The sequence below is a fragment of the Lissotriton vulgaris genome, chromosome 7, assembly GCF_964263255.1.
Source record: "Lissotriton vulgaris chromosome 7, aLisVul1.2, whole genome shotgun sequence".
Classification (NCBI taxonomy): domain Eukaryota; kingdom Metazoa; phylum Chordata; class Amphibia; order Caudata; family Salamandridae; genus Lissotriton; species Lissotriton vulgaris.
In genome coordinates, this window is record NC_141695.1 from 706,634,718 (window position 1) to 706,659,574 (window position 24,857).

The 24,857-nt window shown below is 42.2% G+C and overlaps 1 protein-coding gene across 1 annotated transcript in view; it reads right to left on the minus strand.

The window, feature by feature from the left end:
- PRKCA (protein kinase C alpha) overlaps nucleotides 1-24,857 on the minus strand; it is a 1,234,993-nt gene that overhangs the window by 249,318 nt on the left and 960,818 nt on the right. Inside the window, exons 6-7 of the mRNA XM_086930938.1 lie at nucleotides 14,508-14,664; nucleotides 14,254-14,388 (exon numbers count right to left, since the gene is read on the minus strand). Coding sequence (XP_086787064.1) covers nucleotides 14,254-14,388; nucleotides 14,508-14,664 — 292 coding nt within the window. The remainder of the gene's footprint in view (nucleotides 1-14,253; nucleotides 14,389-14,507; nucleotides 14,665-24,857) is intronic.

Here is a 24,857-nt window from a genome sequence, read left to right on the forward strand (position 1 = left end):
TCTGCGGGGCTGAGGTCCATCCTGAAGCTGCCGTCAATTTAGTAAGAGACTACATCTGATGCTTAGTCCCAATCATTTGGTGTATGCCAAATTAGGAAGAAGAGCAAAAATGTAACCTGAGTACCCTGCCCCGGACAGAAATATGACATATTGGCCACTTCATGTGTCCGAAATGAGCAGGCACAAGGCAGCCTAAGAGACGATCCTGCTGAGGTTACCTTTCTTTGATAGTCAGCTGGCTAGGAAAGGTGAATATTGGTTGTTGTTTGGACCACTGGGCGTGATACAGATGGTAATCAACCCTGGTTGTGATACATGGTCACCGTTTGGGCCGTTGGGTGTGGCAAAGATGGTACGCTTATCCCCTGGGTGTGATACAAGTTGAGGCCTCACCACTTGCATTGCTGGGCGTGATACAGATGGGATGCCTAGGCCCTGGGTGTGATAAAGGGTCAGCACGTCAATCATATATATTTTTTTTAACTAAAATGGTTTTCTCAGTGCTAGTGGTTTCTTAACACTGTTGGTATCAGAAAGAAGTGAGAGGTGTAATTTGCTTGGTCCGCTGGCCATGATACAGATGGTACGCATGACCCCTTGGTGTGATATAGGGTGTAATTCAGACATTAGGAAAACTTGGACCTTGGAAATTAGGTGTGGCTTGTGCTTGGCTGAGGAGGGACTGTGGTTGTCAAGTTGTTTCTTGTTTCTGGGAAAAGTGTTATCTTTGTCTCAAAGCTGATATTGACAGACTATTGGGTTCACTTAGTACTGTGTACCACGCAAAGCCTCCCCTCATCATCAGTTAGAATGCGCTAAGGAGCGGTCTCAGGTATTTTTTGTCAAAGTCAACATTTTTAGCTGTCAGTTTTTTCTCTTCTCGCTCTTTCTCCATTTTTCTTATCAATTGATGCATTCTTGATGCTGTGGTGCTGGTAAATTGTTGCATTTGCACGTCTTGTCTTGTGTGTTGTGTTTTGTTTATGACTTAATGCACTTATGAAGGTGCTGCTAATTCATACAGTTGCTTTTCCATAACCGCTGTTTTTCTGCTGAATTCACACATTTTGAACTAACCATTATACTTTCTTTCAGGCTGTGATGCTTCATATGCATTTTTGTTGTGTTTAATGTCTAGCCTAATGCAGCTGTGTAAATTGTATGGAGCTCATAGAAGTAGTTGAAACCAGTAATCCCTGTGTATTTATTTCCCCTACGATCAGAGTAGAATCAAACATCAGTGGTTTCTGAGAAGCTAGAGCATTTTAGTTCCTTCAAAAAGTTCCCAGCTATCATGGAGTCGCTGCTAAAACACATGCAAACTAGATTCCCCACATAAATCAAAAAACGTAGCAAGTATTACAGCGAATAGCATGCACACACTAAGACACACAAAACAGTGCCTAGCTCAGAACAAAGGAAATAACCCAGGTGGGAGATAAAGGAGAGGTGTGAATTAAGGTTGGAGGGAGAGAGATGAATTAAGGTTGGAGGGAGAGAGAGAGCGAGAGAGCTCTCACCCTGGGAACTCAACGAGAGAAAAGAGCATCTCGCACTCCACCTGAGGAGGGCGGGGGTAGGCATGGAGCACTGCTCCGAAAGGAGTCCGATGCAGAAGGAAGGCTTCTACCTGGGGTCCGAACCTCACCAGTTCATCAGCGTAGGAGAGGGGCCTACCACATGATAAGGGATCAAGGTAGCCTAACACAGACTCAATTAAGATGTAGGAGAAGCAACATGACACCTTTACGTGCATACAAGGAAAGCAGCAACGAAGACGTCTGCTGTGTCCCTCAAATATGCAGTCTTAGCTAACTGACTCCAAGGGAGATAGTGACAAGCATCACTTTCGTGCAGCCATTATGTTTTTAGACCTATTGAACTGCTAAAGTTGTCTATTTAATCAGTTGTCTTGCAGAAAACAATTGTACTTTATCCTTTTAGATAAATATTTGCTCTTGGTTTAATTTCTGATAGCTACCGTCAATTTAGACCTTTTCCTTTTTTATATCTTTTTTTATTTTCTTTTGCTCTTCCTATGATGAATTCTAAACTGTTTATACATTTTTTTTTTAAAACACTGCTTCCTGACTGAGACCACTCTCCTGATGGTGTCTGACAAGTTCTTGGTTAACCCAGTCCAGTGAATTCTAGCACTGGAGTTGTCAAAGCGCGTGCTTCTCTGCCACTGTTCTGCTGCGCGCTGCCTTAATGTTAAAAGACAGGTACTGTTCGAGCAGCGACCGCTTCCGGAGTTCATTCATCTGCTTAATTGGAACGCTGGAGAATTATACGGCTTCTCGTTAGAGTCTGTCGAGCGGGCCTGAGAACCGCGGCCGCGGAAGCGTGGAAACCAGTGAAAAAGGTTACAAGGCGCCAGGTGCTGCAAGCCCCATCTCCGATGGAAATAAGATGTCATCGGAAGCAGGTGTCTGCACACGGCCACTGTACCCCAGCAGCGCACGGCGCCAGTGCGCACTTCACAATGCTTTTTATTGGCGAGGAGAAAGGAAGACTCGTGACCCCACAAACCCAGGCCATGGTGCGCATGCTCGTGCCCTCTTCACCACAGTTCGTAATTTGTCACACCAGCGGCTGTCGGTGGGTGCACACTTCTGAAGAAGCTGTGAGAAAATGCACAAGAGAGTTCCCATCCTGCGTGATAGTTGGTTTGATGGCGTTTTGTTCACAACATTGAACAAATGTGCACACGATATTTGTTGCCTTTACTTAATCACAAAAATAAAATAGTAAACGTAACACCTCAAAAACTGAAAGATGCAGATGATATCTGTAGGGCAGGACTTACAACAGCGTGGAGCATTTACACTCGCCAGCTCAGATTAGTTGAGTTTGTTTGTGGTTGTGGAGTTTGTGACTGCACAGCCAGAAGAGCTGGATCATTCTAATGCAGACTTCCACGGTCCACTGTGTGAACCTGGGCAAATCACTGCTCACTTATCTGCCAAAAGTCGTGAGTGCTAAAATACAACTTTAATGCCCTTACACTGAGAAGGGTCAATATGTAGACTTTTAGACAGGTCTGCGGGGTGGTGTCAGTACATTCCATCAATCAACAGGTTAGCAAGAGAGAGGTAAAGATCTTCTGGATGGCAGGATATGCAACGTGTGGTTTAAAGTTGAAAATGGCAATAAAGAATTTTATAGAAAAAAGAGATTGATAGCAAGCAGGACAGGAACAAGAGCATTAGCCAAATAAACAACCTAAAACCTTAGATCAAAAAGTTAAATGAAAAGAAACAATGTTTTGACTCGTAATTCATAAAAGTTTTAGCTTCAGTAAATGTAAATTGATACTTGTATAGCGCACAACTCACCCGCAAGGGTCTCAAGGCGCTTGTATGAATACCGCTGTGGAACCCATCCTGGCTTTTCCTGTGAGGCGTCCACTCCTGGGCACCCCCAAGGTGGAGGCCAGGCATCCTTAGCGTTGTGGGGGCCGTTGTGGAGATTAAGCAAGCTATTGCCCAGAGTTGCATAGTGGGACTCCATGATTGGAATAGGCACCGAGGCGAGAATTATCGAGTCCGTGGAATTTTGAGCCCAAGACCCGCCAAGGCGGGGAATCGAACCCTGGTCCTAGGCTAGCCTTCTGCATCAGAGTCTGCCTCTCTAACCATTGAGCCACAACTGCTTCAGGCAGCTGTTAAACATCCAGCCATCGACAGCCGCTAGGCAGGTGTGAAAATGGTGAGTAGATGCCTCCATTAGTGGATTCTGGCTACTTTAGCAAATATGTGAATGAGTCGTCAGAAATATTTCAACGCTGTAACAGAAATGTTGAAATAGATGCAGCAATAACTACTCAGGGCACTGTGGCATGAAGTTCTTTTGAAAAGGTGTTTTATGGAACAAACGTGAGCAAAGCCTCTTGGTTCCACTTTGCCAATGCTCGTTTGGTGCCGTATTGGCTTTAGTAATGCTTTTAGACTTGTGTCTCAAGCATTAACAAAGTTAATTAATAATGTTGGGTGTCCCTGTTAGAATGTTCTTTTTTATCCTTCCAAGATGGCCTTCATGTTACTTGTAGCTGATATGTGACAGCCATCTTTTACAAAATAAAATTATCCCACAATTCCAAGATGACCTTCACTTTGCGTCTATGTGCAGCGTGCCAGCCAACTTGTAATACTACTTCTTTATACTTCCAAGATGGCTATCTCCTTTCATCTACCAGCTACATGACAGTCATCTAGTAAGAATGTAAAATAACATTTGCCTTTTGCTATTGCCTTTGCCAATGCTTCTGCTATAGTTCTGCAAGCACTGGAAAAGCCATATTCGGCAGAGGGCTGGCAGGGGGAGGAGGAACAGTATCCAAAAAGTAGAGCGGAGTTGAAGAGATGGAGAAAGAGCGTGTGTTTGAGGGGAGTTAGTGAGTGTAACTTGGGAGTCAGAGAGAAAGAAATAGAGTAAAAGAAAGGGAGTAGTAGGGGCTTGCGCTCCCCTCCGGGTGAGTTCTAAAGCTAAAATGCCACAGAACATACAAAAGCCAAACAGTTCCCTGGCATCAGCAATGGAAGGATACCCTCAGTGAATCTAGTGCAAGGTGAAAGTCACCAGGAGTTCTACAAACACATGTTTAGAGAAGAACATCAGGGAATCAGGAGCAGGGACTTATTATTCTTTTTTCGAAGCATTTGTGGAGTACATAGAATACCCGAGAGTACCCTGGTGCTATCATAGGCTGGAATGCCGGAATTGGTGTGGAAGCACCAGTTCTCAAATGTATTGCCCATTGCACTGCGAAACCGTAATCCTGTGGTAATCCTACTCCTCGGATTTACTGTTCCCTGCCCATCACAGTTCCATCCTCATACTGATATTTCCTTGCAATGAGTTGCACACCCAGGGGAAACTACATGAAGGAGCCAACGCAGACCTTCCGAAACTAACCTGGTGCCGCATTGTATGCACAATCGCTATGGAAGTACAACCGCAAAAGCCAGACGGGCTGGATAGGAGATCAAATCAAAGCAATTCTTTATTGTAAATCAGTTAAGATGACCACAGTAATGCTGAAGGAGTCACAGTAAAAATCACAGTTGAAAGAGGAAAAGAATATTTTAGAATTTTGAAAATTCAACAGATTAAAAACATAAGAAAAGCTTAGGACCCGAGTTGACACACTAAGACTTTGTTGGCTGTTATGATAGGCGCTGTGCTAGAGTCTCTTTGAGGAGTTTGCCCTTCACCTTCGCGTCTGCTTCCTTAGATTCTGTTTTCATGTGCTTCGGTCTCAAGCGCTTCTCGTATGACCACACATGCTCCAAGTAACTGGATGGCTATGTCGTTACAGTTTTCTAAATGGCAAATGAGGTGATCATCTATCCCTTGAAAACACACAGAGGTGTCCTGCTGTGTGAGAGATGTAGAGTAGTGGAGGTAGAAATATACCTTTATGCACCAAGTTCTTTCATAAGCTGGGCTATCCAATCTTGACGTCCATGCGACTTCCCTCTCTTGGAACATCCTCAGGGCCTAGTAAAGTATGATGTGCATTAGCAAAGCTGGACGGGACAGTGCAAGACCTGGGGCCAGTAGCAATGTCCCATTATCTCTCATAGGAACTTATAGCATGATTGGTATGTAAAGACAGTGAGAACATCCTGTCTAAGCATGCTACCTGTCTCACTGGCAGAGCAAGTGACCAGATTACACCATGGGTGAAGGTTGGAGCCTGCCCTGCGCCCAGACCCGCCCTATGTTGAAGTCCAGCACAGTCGCCAATTTACCATTCTCCTTCTGGATTCCAATCTCACTGGCGGGTTCATGGACACTTGCTGAGTCAGGGAGGGAACTCATCCTAGTTGCTCAGGTTGCATATATAGTCCACTTGTAAGGTTAGGGTGATAACCCATGTCGCTTTACCATGCCTGAGTAAGCCCATAACAGGTATGATCTTCTTCAAATACACACCCCAGGAGAGAAAAGCACCGCCCACACTGAATCACTCGGCCTCATTTGGCTCGCTAACATTATCTTACCAACTATCATAGGTGACGCTAAACAATGCAGACTCCAGGCAAGCCCTTACATCCGCATATGCTATGGCTATGTACATAGACTTGTCTGTTACGTTTGTCCAAATGCAACTATTTCCAGGTTCCTAAGAAAAGATAAACCCAATTTGGAGCTTGACTTTCTACTTCTTGGCTGCCAAATTGTGGGATCAACTTTCGTATCCAGTCATATCTCAGCACTCTCGCATTCCCCTCCGTAAGTCTCTAAAAACTAGGCCCTACTCTAAAAGCATAACCCTGTGTGGCCCTAAATTCAGCAACCTTCAACCAGAATAAACACTGGGATAACTGCACGTGTTACAAAAAGATAGAATATCATTGCCAAAACATTGTGCTCCATTCACAAAGTTAGGGGTAAAAAAGTGAATGCCACATTTCATACACAAGTCTTTCCTTCTCTATTAATATTTTACTGCTCATGCCTTCTCTTCCTACACACAGGGAGATTAGTTCACCTCTGCCTTCAGCACCAGAAGTGCATTTGTACATTTCTAAATATCTACCAATACCCAATAAATATTTTGCGGGCAGTAGTATCATTTGCCTGGCTGAGACTCAAACACAACCTTGGACACAGTCTATATTCAAAGCTCAAGAGGGGCACTTAAGAGATTCACCCACACTATTGGCAGGGTTTGATAAGGGTGTACTCTCTTGATTCTCATGTACTTTTCACAAAGGACTTCTGTAGAGTTTCTCCAGAAGCCATCTACTGTTCCCACAATGACTTCATTACTGTTCCTCTGATGTTTAATATTATAATTTGGAAACACATCTATAAATCTCAGTGAACCATTCCCCAGTATGCCTCTTGAGGATGGACTACAGATCCCACCCAAAGGGAGGGGTGCCTGTGGGAAAAGGGGGCTGATCCATTGCCCCAATTTGTTTACTAAGGTATTCAGAAGCAAAATGTGATGACAACTGACGGAGCTGCGGGCCAGAAGCACCTCTGTATGAACATTATGCATGTTTTATTTTTTAAATAATGGCCTGGCTAGACAGCTGAAGCGGTCTCAAAGGTAAGACATACAAATACATTTGAAAACACTGATTTTATTAACTGGGAATGTACATTTTCCATCTGTTTTGTTTACGCTAAGCTGCACTTGCTGTTTTGAATTACAAATATACTATGTATAAATCAAAATGAGGATTTTAGTGTACAGTATGTGGTTCTAAGTAAGCCCAGATTATAGCTGTCCTAAAATACAAATAATAATGTTATGATTTTTAATTGGAAGAAAAATGAAAACAAAAATGAGTGAGCCGAAATATTGCCAGAAGCAAGTGTTTATCGTAGTAGTCAAAGACATATTGTTATTATAATTTCTGAGAAAAACTGATGTTGGGGAAAAATATACCTATCTCTTTGAGCAACATGATTACTAATTGAAAATGAAATGAAAATGTGTTTTCGTAAATTGAAAATAGTTATTTGTATAACTTCAATTAAATAGTGAAAGAACATATATTGCATCAATTGAACGGCAAGGGACGTCAGATGAATTGGTTTCTGGCGTATGAAATGTTTCTCTTAGAAACAAACACATCGTAAATGGTTTATACTGCCCACGAGCATAGTACTTTTTTATGCACACAAATAACTTTTAGGAGCTTCAAATGAGGAAGAAGCCTTTTAGAATGAATGATGTTACAGTTTTGCATACCAGACTGACCATCTGTTCTTTCAAGGGTAAATACAGATACAATACTGCAGGCTGAAAATACGGCTACTCTAACCTTATGTTATTAGAATTTCTATCAATTCCCTCTCATGTAGTTCTCCAAGTCTCCCTGTTTGTGTCTAGGCCTACTGTCTTTGAGAATATTTCTACTGGTGCAGAATGACATTGAACTTCTCAAACAAATGCGCGCTTCTTCCCATGTCTGGATGTGAAAATGCGTAAATACTGAATGGTAATTACATCCAAAGTCACACTGTCTGCACAAAAATCCAAGCTCGGAGTGTGGGAAAGGTTAGCACTGAGATTCCCTGGCTCAGGTGACCTTATATGATCATTGAACATTTTCTTTCCAAAGCAGTTTATCACTCTGTCTTGAGGGATAGAACAGAATTAATTAGACCCCTTCCTCCTTTGACTGACTGACTTACTGACTGAAGGTATTTGTAGAGCGCACTACTGGCGAGGCGTCTTAGCGCTGAAAAAAGTAATTGAACACAACGCTGACAAGTTTAATGCTGAGAGAAAAGCCAGGTTTTAATTTCCTTCATAAACAGCAATCGGTTTGGAATCATTCTCAGATAGACGGGAATTGAACTCCATAGCTTAGCTGCCAGGAAGGAAAAGCGTTTTCCTCCCCATCTTGCTCTTTTTATCTTAGAAAGTTTGACCAACCCAAGAGTGGCTGACCTCAAAGAGCGCGTTGGCAGATAGCGGGAAAACAGGGATTGTACATCCTCTGCTGCGCCACCAAACAGGGCTTTGTGAACCAGAAAGAGTGATTTAAATTCGACGCGACGCCGTACAGGGAGCCAATGAAGTTGTTTAATCGCGTTTGATGTTTAGGTAGTTTAAGCAAAACTCTGGCTGCCGCATTCTGAATTGATGGCAGTTTTGCCAATTGGGCAACACCCGCTCCTAGATAAAGAGCATTGCCATAATCAATTCTAGAGAGAATCGTGGCGATTATTACTGTTTTCCTCAGGGAGAGAGGAATGAACGGGAGGATCTTTCTCAGGCCTTTCAACATAAAAAAGCAAGCAGATGACACTTGATTAATATGAGCAGCCCAGGCCAAATCTTTATCGAACCTAAAGCCAAGATTCCTAGCTTTATTCACTGGCACGGGGCAGACACCGGCTGTAGTTGGCCACCACAGCTGATTCCAGATCGAAGCTTTTTGACCAAACTCTAAAACTTCAGTTTTGTCAGTATTCAGTTTTAAAACATTGGAATTCATCCAAGTCATCAGGGCAGAGGTACACTTGGAGAATTCAGCTGCCATGACATCCACCAAATGAGTTACAGACACTATCAGCTGAGTGTCATCAGTATATGACACCAGCGTAAAGCTATGGCTTTTTATTAGTTTTGCCAATGGGGCAACATAAATGTTAAAAAGTGTGGAGGGTAAGGCGGAGCCTTGAGGGACTCCCCCAGGAAGTAAAAATGCCTCTGACTGGTAACCATCCCAAAAAATGACTTGTTCCCTAGCTGATAGGAAAGAGGAGAGGAGGGCAAGAGCCGTACCCTTGATACCTATGTCCTGTAACACAGCATGGCTCACGGTATCAAAGGCTGCTGTTAAATCAAACAGAACTAGTGTAGCCTTTCCTCCCCCATCCATACCCTTGCGCATTTCCTCTGCTGCCATAATCAGAGCGGTCTCCGTGGAATGTTTTGCACGGAAGCTATGTTGTGTGTTATCGAGAATGTTGTTAATTTCTAGATAAGATGTTAATTCAACATTCATGGCCTTCCCAAGCACTTTGGCAGGCAGAGGTAAACAAGAAATGGGGCGATTGTTTTTTTGTCTAATGGGTCCAGCTTTTTTTTTTTTTTTAAAGGGGACGAATACAGGCCTTTTTCCACAGTGTTGGATAGACTCCTGAGGTCAGAACTTGATTTAACACAGGAGATAATGCGGAACTTATCTCTTCTGGGGCCAGATGTAATACATGCGGCGCAGAAGGATCCATGGGAGAGCCTGAGTTAATTTGTAGCAGTAAATTTGCCACTTTCTCCTCCGCCAAATATGGAAATTGCGATAGGCCGTAGTCCATATCCCTAGGAATAGACTGCACAGAAGCATTTTCCTCTGTATCCTTTGCTGTTCTTGAAAGGTCATTATACACAGACTGAACCTTACTTTGAAAAAAGCTGGCTAACTTGTCTGTAAAGTTTTGATCTCGAATAAAAGTTGCATCCCGTGGGCACTTCAATAATGCAGCGACTGTTTGAAACAGTTCTTTTGGAGACTTCAGGGCCTGTTGGATTTTAGTAGTCAAATAGGCAGTTTTAGCCTGAATAATTGCGTTCTTATATTCTTCAAGCGCCGCACAATAGACCTTTTGTGCAGCATCATATTGTGACCTCCAAGCACGCTTTTTTTTGTCTGCATTTGATTTTGGCTAGTTTGAGATCTGCAGAGTACCATGGAGACAAAGCCTTTTTCAGACGTAATTTTAAAGGTCTTTCTGGTGCTACTTTATTAGCTGCTCTATTTAGCCAGTTATGAAGTTCCATAGCAGCTTGGTTTGCATCGGTGGGAATCACAGGCCTGACGTTAAGTGCAGACACCAAGTCATGTTTTTTTACTGCCTTCCACGCACGGTATTTCCTCGTTAGAGGTCTGATTCTCCGTTCGTTGGCTACAGTTTTTAAGACAACAGTAAAATGCACCGCAGAGAGTCAGACCAGGGGAGAGGGGCGACTTTTCTAACTTCTATCCTAGGGTTATTGGTACAGATGCCATCAAGTGTATGTCCTGCTATATGGGTAGGCTCACAAACAATTTGTTTTAAATCAAAACTTACGAGAATATCTAAGAAACAGGTAGTATCTGAATTATTATTATCTTCCAGATGAAGATTAAAATCTCCTAAAATGGTGAAATAGTCAGAGTCTAAACAGGACTCCAAAAATGTCTGAAGGGAAACTAGAAACGGGGGTCTTGGGCCTGGGGTCTATAAATTAACAGACCAGAAAAGGTTTCTCTGTTGTTGGATTTTAGGATACAAGACATTGCTTCAGCGCCATCTAAGGACTCAGAGGAAGTCGTGACTGTATAGAAAGAATGATAAATTATCGCAATTCCTCCACCCTTTCCCCCTGTTCTGTCAATATTGGCAACTACATATCCACTGGGTACGGCTAGCTGCTAGTCAGGGTCACTGTTTTCAGTTGCCCACGTTTCAGTAAGAAAAACGATATCTGGATCCTCTAATTGAATAAGACATTCTAAATAAAATGTATGTTTCACCATAGATCTAGTATTGAGTAAGATACACCTGATAGACTTTGAATTGTCAGGTGTGGTTAACAACGTTTGCACTGCTTGACCCCCTGACTTAACATTGTTCTCATGACAGTTGTTGTTAAAAGTAAACTTGTTAGATGTTTGTGCATCATTAATAATGGACGTCGAGCCCTCCGCTACCCAACCACATAGATTGCAGAAGAAGGTCGCAAGAGAGGTAGAGGCCAAAGGTACTTAATGAGGTGCACAGTTACCAGAGTTAAGCTGTAAGAGTTGGTCTCATGTAAAAAGGGCAGGGGTTCTGGCTCTGGGTGCATTTTTAGGCGCTGACGGAACAAAACATTTATTAAGCCAATTACCTGCCTTTACATTGGCCATATAGATGCATGTAGGCTTTGATGGCTCCAAAGCAAGTCTGCACCCTCTTTGCAGGCATATGATGTGAGAAAGATGCAACATCATCCAATTTGGGGGAAAGGAGTTGGCCTAACAGCTAGGGCGGTCGACCTCGAATCTGGGGAACTGGGTTTGAGTCTCAGCAATGACGCTGAACATTCTGTGATTCTGGGCAAATCACTTAATCTCCCCGTGCCTACCAAAAAATGAATGTGTCCTCATGTAATGCAACTGGTGCTATGTAAGCGCTCTGAAACCCGATTTGGGTCAAGTTTGCGCTTTATATAAAACTGTTAAAAAATAAAATGGGCTGTTGAGTGCGGTATACCAAGTCATTGCTTTGCCCTAGTGCTTCTGAAGAGAAACCTTGTGCTCAGCCGGCTCCAACAAATAGTTAGGCTTGACTTAAAAAACACAGTCTTGATTTAAAAAACAAAAGCATTGGCAAAGCCAATATGGTAAGGCTAATGAGCATGGGTTTAATGTTACCAAGCATGCAAATACAGATGTGTTTCCAGGCAGCAGCACATTAAACCAAGACTTATTGGCTTTGGAAGCGCTAGTTGGTGATGGTAGCATTGGTGGTGATGATTCTGGTGGTGGTTTTACAGATGGAGATGGTATTGATGCTATTGTAATTAGTATTTGTTTTGATGATACTGGTGGAGGTACGATTAGTGGTATTGGTGGTGTCTGATATTGGCGGTGGTATTGCCATTATTGATCGTGCTATTGGTCGTGGTAAAAAAAAGGGTGGCGGTATTGATGGGGTTGGCTTTGCTATTAGTGGTAGAGTGTGTTATTGGTATTTGGTGGTGGTACTGGTGGTTGTTTAGTTGGTAGTATCTTAGTGGTATTGGTAGTGTCTGGTGGTTGAGGTATTTGTGTTAGTGTTGGTATTGACGGTGGTGTTGTAGTAGTAAAAATGATTGTGGTATTGATGGTGTTGTCTTTCCTATTACTGGTTGGGTGTGGTATTGTTATTTGGTGGGGATATAGTTAGTGATATTTTTGGTGGTGGTAGCGATGGTAGTATAGTTGGCAGTAGCTTTGAAGTACTGGTGGTGCCTGGTGGTTTAGGTGTTTGCATTGGAGGTGGTATGGGTGTTATTGATGGTCGTATTGATGGCTCTGGTAAAGATGATGGTGGTTATATAGTATAGGTGGTATTGGTGATGGTGGTGTGCGGTATTGATGGTTGTGTTGGTATTGGTGGTGGTGGTGGTGTGTTAATACTTGGATTGTTCCTGTGGTGATGTGGTAATGGTGGTGGTGTGGTACTGGTGGTGTGAAAAGTTAGTTAAGAGGCAATGAGACAGTCAAAAGTGCACGTCAGTAATGACAAAAGCTTTTATAAAATGACTACTACAGTAAAAAAGAGCTGCTTTCTGTATAAAGAGTGTGCGAGATAAGGAATTAAATGGGACAAAAAGTGTTACTGCTGTGTATTGTGGGTAGATGCAAGGTAGCCCCGGTTTCATTCGCAGCAGAAGGTGGAAGGATAAAAACAAACAGTCAATAACATGGCAGTGAGAGAGTAACATTCCTCTGGCCTGATAAAAAGTATGATTGACAATCTGTCATGCCAATGGCCAAAATAGGCTGATCCAGATCAGCCAATGGTTGTAGGGGTTTGACCCAAACCTCGCTCTATACTGTAAAAAGTTGTATTACTGTGATGTCAACGTAGACTATAAATGTTACTGTTGACGTTGCATGTTCACGTTGCATGCAGTCTTCAGAATCAGGTTTACCAATGCTAATTTCACAAGTCTGTCATGTTTGATTGGTTATTGAACTATTCCCAGCTTTACAAGCCGGCATTGGAGAATAAGGCCTATCCGAGGCGGTAGCCTACAGCATATGCAGATGTACTTCATTGTGCAAACCTGCTCCATTTCCTTCGTTCCAACCCCCACATAAGAGAACAGCACAATTTATACAATCTAAGCAACCACAAAATAGGAGAGTAAACCAACCAGTAAGATCCGTAAGACACTGTAACACATTTAAAGGTGTTAAGCACACAGTCCTATTTTGGAATGACTGATTACACCCTACTTTGATAGCATTGAGATAATAGAAGTCTTTAAGATTTAGGATACCCCCCCACTCCTAAGGATTCAGTTAAGAATCTAGGAGTTAGGTGGGACAAAGACCTGTCCCTTGCTACCCATGTCCAACAGGTATCCGAGGTCTGCTTCTGCAAGGTAAAAATCATTAGAAAATGTTTTGATTTCTTGCCTGAGTCAGCACGCAAAACCGTTGTGCATGCTCTAATCACCTCCCATCTTGATTATGCTAACGGTCTCTACATGGGTCTGCCAATTGGACTGATCCTTAGGCTTCAGATAGTGCAGAATTCAGCTGCCAGACTGGTCTGCAAGGTCCCTCTTCGCAAACCTATTTCCCCTTACCTGAGACAGTTGCATTGGCTACCTGTGGCCAAGCGCAATGAATTAAAGGCTCTTACGCTTGCCTTTCGGGCATTTCAAAGAAGAGGGCCAACTACCTGAGTAAGAGACTTCATCCTTACCAGCAGAACAGATCTCTTAGGTATAACCACAAACGATACCTTACCACCCCACGGTTCGCGAAAGCCAGAATGGGGGTGGGGGGGGAGGACATTCGAGGTGAGGACCTCTAAATGCTGGAATAACTTTCCTCCTCAATTGCACGCATTACAGTTCGAACAGGAATTTAGAAAGGCCTTGAAAACTTGTCTCTTTAGTCGTAGTGACCACTATTTCTAGTGTTGTCCGTACCAGCGCCGGGACACCCCATGGGTTAGCTGCGCGCTCTACAAGTATCTTTATTATCATTATTTTAGCCACAAATATTTTGCATGTTGCACAAATCATCCACTCACCATCCACAAGCTGGCATTTTGATAAGCTCGGACACCCCAAAAGAAAAGGAACCCATGAAGTCATTTCTCGTTGTCCGGTCCCAGTCCCAAGCCTCCACTGATAGCCGTCGATCTTTGTCTGCTGGCTTGAGTTTGCTGTAAGAAAGCAAGAGGCAGAACACGGCTGTCAGGGCTATTTATTTTAGCAGTGCTGGCAATGAAAGAGCAATCGAGCTGAAAGCAAGAAGGGTGTCACCAGAGGGCTTCAGACTTACAATGTGAAGGACTCATTCCAGTGCGGGTTCAGGCTCGAGCGAATGGTCTTGGTTTTCTTTTTACTTTCACTCTTGGGGTCTGGGATCAGCTTTAGCTTCACATATGGATCTGAAAGCCCATTGGGATCCATTGGAATTAAGTTTCTTGCTTCCTGAACTGCAAAAACATGTTTTAAACACAGATGTGATATAAGAGTCAACAATAGTATTTTTCTTTTTTTTTTTAAGTGTGTAGAGGGTCAATGCACAAGTTCACAAAATACCCATAGTCACAGCAATTTGACTTCTACAACATTTACCCTGATCAATAAACATAACATGCATATTGTGAATCTTCAGTTTGCTTCAAAACACATATACTTAAAGAAGAGTGGGTGCACAGTAGCAGCATGTAAAGGAACAGCTATTTGTCAAATGTCCATACAGACACGAAACACAACCAAAAGAATGACAACTATCTCGTGTTTATTAACATGGTCTCTCTTCTTCTGTTGGTCACTTCAGCAAGCACTCATTGGAATTTCCATTGCAGCAGCATGACATGAAGAGCTCTGTGGATAGGCTCACCCACTTCTGAGCAGTACAGTATTGCATACATATACCATTGAAGAGCAAAACATTCATTAATATCCTAATATATTTCTTGATATAGCACAAACACAGTTTAAATAACTGTCACCGTGCTTAACAATCAGAGATATCTTGTGAAGTTGCATAGATACAGGCAAAAGTAAGAGACTGAATTAATAAAAAAAATAATTAAAGACATCTTTTAATTACATACAGCACATTCAAGTAGTCAGATGTGTACAGATATATACGGAATTGCGGGTGTGGATACACATATTGGCAGAGGAGGCGCAAATGTACAGATGATGGAGGCAGATAATGAAGGCTTCCCATGGTATCCAACTTAATGATATTAGAACCAGTGTTTTATCATATAATTTTCTGGAGTTGGAGATAAACTGGCTGCTGCATCTAAAACGGATTGTAATGGGGCAAGTCGAATTGCAAGAATGCCATTGAGAAAAGCAAGCTCATATTATATTCCAGGTGGATATCATCAGAGCTTGAATTGCTAGCTTTACATCAAGCGTGGGAAAGATTCAAGTGGTGGATTTGAGTTGGCATAATTAAAAGTGTGTACTCTTTGCCATTGCTTTTATATGTAGATTTGCATTCAGTTTGTTATCAAGGGAGAAACCTAGGGATAGTGAGTTTGACTGACATTTGAAATTTTGTTAATTAACATACAAGCAAATCACAAAATGTATTGGTAAAATCATACACCCATAAAGAGAAACTTGTATTTGAAAAAAGGGAATTTGTCGCCATGTTGGTTAAAGCAACAATTCTGTAAGTGGAGATTCTGATACATTTCAGTGATCGTATACACAAGATCATTTTTTTCTGATAGAACCCTGGACTTTAAAGGCCTGAAACCCTGAGAATAGATTTTTCAGCCACATGGTATAAAAACGTTATTGTGAAATATCACTAATCCATGAAGGCCAAACAACTAGATTAGTGGATGAGCAACAATAATATCTTATATGCATATACATTATCACTGGACATGATCAGAAAGACATCTGAAAGTGACCATTAGATGCCTACTACAGCATAATGACACAAGAAGAGAACTGAGAAGTTGAGCTTGTAGATTGAACAGATTTACTCAGACAACTGCAAGTAACATACACAGATTATTATTAATAATGAGTATGCACCCTTTACAGGCAGTCTTGATCTTCAACAAATGTAACAAAATTGTTTATAATGGCGTGCGTTCCAAAGTGTTAGCATCACAGTGGACTCGAATCTCCTTTCAAGCACTAGCACTTTTTCATACTTCGGGGTTACTTTTAGTGCAGCAGATTCTTGGGCCACAAACAAAGTATAGCATAGGGAGACGCTATCACAGGTGGTTGGATCACTACTCGTCTCCCCTCACCACTGGGAGGCAGACTTTTGGGTCCATCGATCAGGATATATACCTCCCAGTGTGTCCCAGTGGCGTCTTATGAGGCGGAGATCTGGGGCATAGGTGAGAGTGTGGCTATCCAAATAGAGGGAAACTGCTTTTGCAGGAAGATATTGTGTGCCTGCCTTCACTCCACACTTTCTTTGCCATAACGATCTGGACCTAGGATTTACGATTGATCGACTTCGTACCCACCCTTGCTTTGGTTGACTGTGTGGAAAACGCAGAAAGCTGCCCTCACAAGGGATATAATGATTAACTTCCTAGCATGGGATAAAGGTTTGTCAAAACCCTGGCTGGCTTACTTATAGAACACATTTGAGGAAATTAATTTAACCCATGCCTTTTTTAATACCACACTCCGCACCTTACCTGGGAAAAAACAAGTCCAAGCCCTCCTATTAGCACAAGTACAAGACTATATGCTGGAAGCCCATAAGCCCACGGTTGCAAGTTATTAGTAATTATGCCCAGAAAAGCCCCTTACTAGTAATCCGGAGGATTTTGGAGTAAGATGGGTTTGAGCACTATTACTTCGTTTTTTGGCTGACACTGAAATATTTGCTGTCTTTCCCTTTAGACTATTAGCACAAGCTCGATGTTCAACCGTGCCTTTGTAATGGTCACTCTGGTCAACCTATGTTGCACTGTATTTTCTTTTGATGTTATTACATAAGATTTACCAAGCAATACCTGGTCCCTTTATTGAAGATCAGAAATCAAACACGGTGAAGGGTACTGTACAAAAAGTTAAGGGAGTTACCAAACGTGCTTCTCTGCCAGCTAATTTCTGCGTGCTGCGGTTCACTCTAGGGGTACTCTGCATTCTGACTAACCATGTTCTTTCCACAAATATTTTATAGTGCTTTTATTATCCTGGCTCGAAATGTGCTTTTCACTTCAATGCTGTTATTTGTAATGTGATTTTATGATGAATTGAAATGCAGTGATTGTTTGGTTTTAACATGTTATTTTATCATATGCTCGTACTTTTATGGCTACATTAGTGACCGAATAAAGTTTTATAAAATGAAAGGAGTATAAACTAATGGTAAAGTTAGTTGAATTACTGAAAACAATATATCGGTATATTGAATCATTTAGTGTTAGACTAAATGGCGGCGCGTCCCTTTAGAAGCACTTTTGGGTGTGGGTCTACTAGTAGTGAGTTGACTTCGCAAGGTTTATTGGTTCTGCTGAATCGCAGAAACCGTTCATTAGAGAAAAGGTAAGTAACACTCCTATGTTCAAGTCTGACTTGAGAAACTTCAGAGAGTGGGTGTGAGAAAGCAAAATGTAATGAACAAGATGACACCAAAACAACAAAACATCAATAATGAGAACGGGAAAGATGAATTTTTAAAGAAGTAAAGTAAAAGAATGTCAGAAAGTGCAAATGGTAGTCAATGGTCACTGCAGACCGGAAGCTATGGGCAATTTTGGGCTGCCCTTGATGGAGCTCAGTTCGGATTAACTAACCAGGATAGATCTGGTGGGATCTGGTCGGATGTTTTACCTTGAGACTTTGTCTTTTTTCTGGAAGTCAAAATCACTCAGTAGGGCAAGGCAGCAGCCTGTAATTGAGCTATTCCTCACAAAGTCGGATAGGCATTGGACAAGGTCCAGCTGAAGCCATTTGGTTTGGTGGGAAAAGCTCAGAGTGGAAGAAATTTAAAAAGGAAGTCTTCATGTTGGTCAGATAATTTTGGCACCTTAACCCGGCCAAGATTGTTACCTTCAGAATTAGTATCTTTTTGGAGCTCAGAATCCTTCAGGGGTGCAAGGCTAAATTGCTGTATCTGATGTTGAGTTGGGCAAGGCCGGATACACCGTCAGTGAGTACATTATAATTAAGGCTCCCAGTTTTCCATTTTTACAGACAAATACAGACAAAAAACAATGTGTTTTATGTCTGAATTTATTTTTAAAAGTGGAAAAAACACACAAAATTGGACTTCTTTTAAATGACTCTCACAGATATCTTTCATGAATTGTAGGCCAACAACTGAGGCGATAGATAGCACTGGAAATTAAAAAACAGGATAAACTTTCCATAACTAACGGCATATGTCAACATACATTTGTGGTATAATGCTATATTTACCAGTGGGTTTATTTTCATGTTATATTTGGCAGCTTAAACAGCTAAAACATGACAGGCCTCAAAGAATATGTGGGCATCTATTAGTTAAATAAATATGGAAATGTACCATTTTCGGACTTCATTTACCGCAAAACACAAAATAAATATGGATAAATACAGATAAGTTAGTATAAAAACAAATACGGATAAAGGCAGACTGAAATATTCCAAAAATAAATACCATAAAAGTGGGAGCCCTAATTAGAATTCCAACACTGTCAAAATGTTAACATTGAATTAGCATACCGGCGATATTCTATTGCAACCACTGTTTGGGATCCCTTAACAGTAAGAAGAGAAACTAACCTAATGTGATGAAAGATATAAGACTGTAAACTCAGACCTGGAAAGATCACAGGGACTTGATGTTCAGATAGTTGTGGTGCAGATTACCTATGTGGCGTGAGAAGGTGCTATTGGAATAGTCTCAAATTCCAGCACTGTATTAGTTACTACTGTGCCCTTTCTAAACAATATCAATATGCCACATGTACCCCAAAACAGAGGGTATTCCCATGGGCCTCTCACATAAGGAGGCCTGATACATGCTCTTTGGGACATGTCAGCCTAATAGACCATCATTGTTGGAGAGCTATAGGACAGATGTAGGAAGTTGTCTGTGGGACATACTGGGCAAGGACACAAGAATATCACACATTTGCAGTAACTAGGGACTGGAGGTCAACATACTGCAGCAGAGAATAACATATCAATGCCATTTACGTGGTTGGAATAACCATGCCATGCAATCAGTCTCCCTTATCGGCAGGCCTACAAGAGGCCCTGAGCAACCTGCTGAGGAGAGGAGAGTGAGATATCTTTGCCGAACCACTTAAGTTACCGTCCATTGGCTTGGAAGCTGAGAGGGTCCTAATTTATAATGGGGTACAGCATGTGATGGTCCTCCTAATTAGCTAGCCCACTGTGTCCCTTCAGCGTGCATAATGTTCAGAAAAAAGATAGGCTCTGAAACCCAACATGTTTGTCATAGATGAGAGTATATGGTAGCACAGAACAAGCAAATAAAAAAATAATTAGAAAGAGATACAGACATGGAAACAAATATAAACTAGAGGTCACACATAAGTGATGGTAATGAATGCACGTGAACATTTGTCTTTGGGGGCAACTGAGAAGGGGGATAAACCCCACATGTTTCACATTCGCAACTGGCACAGTGGGAGACCCTTATGCATTGCATTATGTGCAATCGGTCGTGTGGCACCTGAGCTAATCTAGGTTGAGCGATCACACAACAGCAAGAAAGCAGTGTGCCAGCATCCAGAGCACAAAATAACAAGGAGACAAGAAAGCAGATGACATTGAAAGTTTACCAAAAGATCAATAGACAGATGTTTTCGTACATTAAAGACTGAGGATACTTTTCATCTAGGTGAGACCTCCACTTATATATATCTGAGTTGTTAGAAGGAATGGCCATACTAGTTCAGTGCGACTGTTTCAAATAAAGGTATGCACTCTTCACTTTGTAATAACAGCTGGAGGTAAGCAGTGTTGCTTTCTTGAAAACATGGGAAATCAATAGACGCAAGAAAGCAGTCTAATGGAGGCAATTTCTTTTTAGGCCCCTGGGTGTTTGCATCTTTGCCTGCACACGATTTAATCACTAATCAAAAACTAAGTGAGCTGAGCCATATGCTTTGGTAATGTTTCACCAAGTTTTAATAGTCTATCATACTGGACACTGATGCAAACCATCATACTAATGTATACTACTATCGAAACAGAAGCAGTCGTAAAACTGTGGGTTCTTGATTTTCTATGGATTTGTATTTGTTGAAAGATACAGTAGTTGTTGGACCTGGCCGTCTAACCTTTTGCTTTCACCCCTGCTGTTTTGCTGAATTTCTGTTGTCCTTAGGACTCTGCACACATCGCCACTGCTAACCAGTGCTAAAGTGCTTTTGTTCTCTCCTTTAAACATGGTAAAAGTGTCATACACACAATTGGAACATTCAATTTACTGACAAGTACCTAGTAAGGTTGTACTACAGGAACTCATGGACTGTAAATTAAATGCTAGCAATGGGCCTGCATCGCATATTGTGCCACTCACTTAAGCAACCCATTTAAAACCTGTCTCAGGCCTGCTATTGCAGCCTGTGTGTGCAGTTTTAAAATGCAGTTTTTACCTTGCAAAATAAACCCCTTACCATGCCTAAATCTTCTTTTTTATTACATATATCGCCCCTAAGTTAGGCCATAAACAGCCCAAAGGGCAGGGTGCATTGTATTTACAAAGTCAGACATTAAGGTTTACATATCATGGTACTGAAACACTCTCAAATTCGTTTTTCACTATTACAAAGCCTGGCCATGGAATAGCATCGGAGTTACTGTGTTACATTTTATATGGGTAATTTCCAAATTGGTGTCTCTCTAATCACAATTTTAAACCCTAACTGCTGAATTACTACTTTGCTGTGCTTCTACTTTGCTGTGCTGTCCTGCTGCCTGCTGCCCTCTGGCCTGGGTGAGGACTTGACCTGCCTCTCTTGACCCCGGACTCAAAGAGCGACTTATAGGGCTAATTGGCTGGCCTCCTGACGAGTCTCGGGGACAGAAGGCTCCACCAGCATTGCACCTGCACCTGGATTCTGCCAACTGTGAGTCTACAATGCCGACTGGTGCCACCCCAGTCCTGGACCCTTGGAAGTGAGGCTAAGGTTCTCTGTCAGCCACTGTAGCCCAGAAGAATCTACGCATTTCCTCTGATATACAGCACAACCAAGAGCAGAACAAATGCGTAGCTGTTGCTGCATTGATTGGAAGCACCTCAAAGACCCACATTGCTCGCAGCCCATTGCCACATCAGAACCGCATCCCTCGTCAACAGCAGCCTCGATGACTAGGTTGGAATCCACATCACAGCCTCGCAGCTCTTCAGAACCGACACATTGCCCAACTGCGCTATGCATCCCAGACTCCATACTTCGCATTGCAAGCCCTTGTCAATGGGATATTTGATGACGATGCAAAAGGACCTCACACAGCAGCCTTGCCGCATCTTGGAAGCGTCCCATCACTTCAACTGTGTGACACATCTTTGACATTGATCCTTGCAACGTTCCGCAAACCGGGACAGAAGGTACTTTGTTCAGCGGGCCTAACTGGGTCCTTGTGCTCCATTACCGGGAGTCTGACCTAGTGACTTTGTCTCAGTCCGGCTCGACCAGATGTCCACGGTTGGCACTTTATGCCTTTGGCGCTACTTTCTCTAAAATCTTTAAAAATTGAATATCACTGGTTATACTGATTGGATTTTTGTCATTGTAGTTTTGTTTTATTTATTAAAAATTGCTCTGTTTTTCTAACTCTGATGTGGGATCCTTTTGTGGTGTGTTTTCACTGTGCTTTTATTTGAAGTGCTTCACAAATACTTTACACATTGCCCCTGAGTTAAGCCTGACTGCTCTATGCCAAGCTACCCGAGGGTGGAGCACAGGTTAATTTAGGGTTTGCTTGGGACTTCACCCTGAGCAGGATTGTGGTTGCTTCTTGAGAAGAATTTCACCTCCCCCTCCCCCCAACCAGTAATGTAATTTGTTATAGGCGCTTAGCGCTTTTAGGTGCTATATTTACCGTACATTTTTTAAACTGAAAAGCTCCAGTTCTACTGATTGGATTTTTGTCGTTTTTGTTTCAAATAATGCATTACATTTTACTTTTTTTTCCTAAACTGGTGTGGGATTTTTCCTGTATTGTCTTCTCACTAGATTACTGTTTGAGTGCTGCATAAATACTTTACACATTGCATCAAAGTTACTATTGCATAAGGACTCACACCCCCTTAACCACAACCCAAGTGCTCACAGTAGTCATCCTAGCAGAGTTGCTATAGTTAAACTGAAAACACATCAGAATAAGCAACAGAATGGATGGATAGCAAGGTACATGAAGAGCACACAAGAGAAACAATCAGAGATTGACAGATTTAAAGATATGTGCATAGTTACATTATGAACGAGGTGTCGGGGTAGGAGAGATTATCAGGTGCCCCATGTTGGTCCTTTTAGAGTCAGTCGGTGACATTTGAGTTCTCGGTTAAACTCAGAATTGGAGGTGTTACTCTGAGCTGTGGGAGAGCATTCCAAACACGAGGACTAAGACATGCAAATATCTGAGCTTAAAGGGGCTATAATGGGATTTAAGGGTGGTAGGGAGGTGGAGGCCGACTAACTGCACAAACCGTGAAGGAGCATGGGGTGGGAACAGTTGCGACAGGCAGAGGTGAGACATGCCATGCCATGCAGAGCCTTAAACATCAGGGTGGGGAGTTGTATTGCGCTTCTGTTCAGCTTCATTTTGAAATTTATCAAGCGTCTCAAGGAGAGAAAAAGTGTGTTGGGGAAGTAAAGTCCCCATCAGACCATCCCAATAGTCCACCTAAAGACCAGAGCACTCATGGGGATGTGCTGTTCCACCTTTAACTCTGGGACCACAGGAGTGATGAAATGGGGGTGTATTTAAATTTGCAGCGCACATTTAGGATCTGTGCGCACTACTTTTGATTCACATCGGTTAATCTGCTCTGGGCCTTTTTTCCGCCACCCTCTCCCCCTCCCCACCCCGAGAATATTTGGGTAGAGTCAGCAGGGCGACCGTACAATGCTGAAACTCAAAATAAACGAGAATAAAGACACACGGGATGGAATTCGAAACTATCTAGAAGAGTTTCATAAAATATTGCATTACATACTCATGTGGGTTCATTCCTTATCTATATAAGATATACGTTTAGGACAGCACACATCACATTTAGGGATGTTCGGCTCAACCATTCCACATACCCATCAATCGAACTAACCATAAGTAGAAATAAAGCAATTTCCATTCTAAATCAGCTTTTCGATTAGCCAGGCCTGATTTCAGAAACCCCCCTTCGTTCCCAGGCAGTGCACCCGCAATAAGTAATGAGCTGGGCAGTGAAGCCAGATTGGAGAACCTGAACTCTGCTCAGTTCTTCTTAGGATGACCCCCTAGGGTTACATATTGAGTCCAAATACTGAACCCAATCTGGCCCCTCCTGCCAGCTCCTGAACCTGCATGCACTCTAACTGGAAGGCCCCTGGTCTCCTGTAAAAAATATCACTACATCTTCTATGCACTCATAAATCATTGCACTTCATATTGTAAAGTGTCTAATCCAAAATAAAAAAGTGCTGACCTGTATGCCCTAGCGCTTACATTTTGGATATGATAGCGCACTTTCCAGAAACCAGACATCTTTGTCTCGTCTACTGCACTGCGCATTCTCACACCTGGCACACTGTTTTGTATGCGTAGACTTATTTTTCATAGAACATCCTCATCCCTTTTAAAGTGCTTCGATACCAATGCTATAAAAACTGTCGAAATAATTAAACAAACCACAGAACCACTTGACACGACCTATAAATCCCATTAATAACGCTTCTGTAGACGCCTCTGAGGGCTGTGAGGCCTTTGAATGCCTAGGATGCTCGTCCCGGACCCCGAAATATCCCAATTACGTATGTCTTGGATTAGTATGCCCCTCATCGTTATGTAACGCGAGGCACGATTTTTGCAACATGCCACCAAATAAGATTTGCTTTCGATGACTGTTTCATTCAAACACGAAATTCCGTCATCGTTTGTCATAAAAAATATTTCAACAATACGATAATTAGATGTTTTCCTTCATATAGCACCATCAGCCGCCGGCCGACAGGAAGAAAGCCAACCTGTACTCTGTAGTGTTTCTGGCAAGACTTACTTTTAAAGGGTAAATAGTGTACATTCATTCTATAATTTGCAAGAGAGAATTCATTGTTATTAAATTGAGCTAACGCCATAAGACCTTGAAAGTGCATGAAATAAAAATGGGTCAAAAATCCCGATAATCTAAAAGGAACTTCAAAAATGTCTTCAAAAATGAAAGTTTGTCATAGACATACGAGCTTCACAAGGAGGGTTAGTGCTTGGCACACACAAGTGAGAAGAAATGTGTACATTCTGCTTTTCTAGCTATTTCTCTGGTTTTTGCAGCAGCAGTGAAAGTAACCTGATCCGCGGCGCTGAGGTTAATAGAGAATACAGTGAGCATTTCCAGTCTGATGCTGCGACTGATTGCCTCTGACCTGCGCATGATGCTCTCGCTCAGGCGCTTGCTGTAAAACTGAGTATATTATTAGGGCTGGAGAATATATTTTGGTTTTCTATCAGTTCAGCTGCCAGC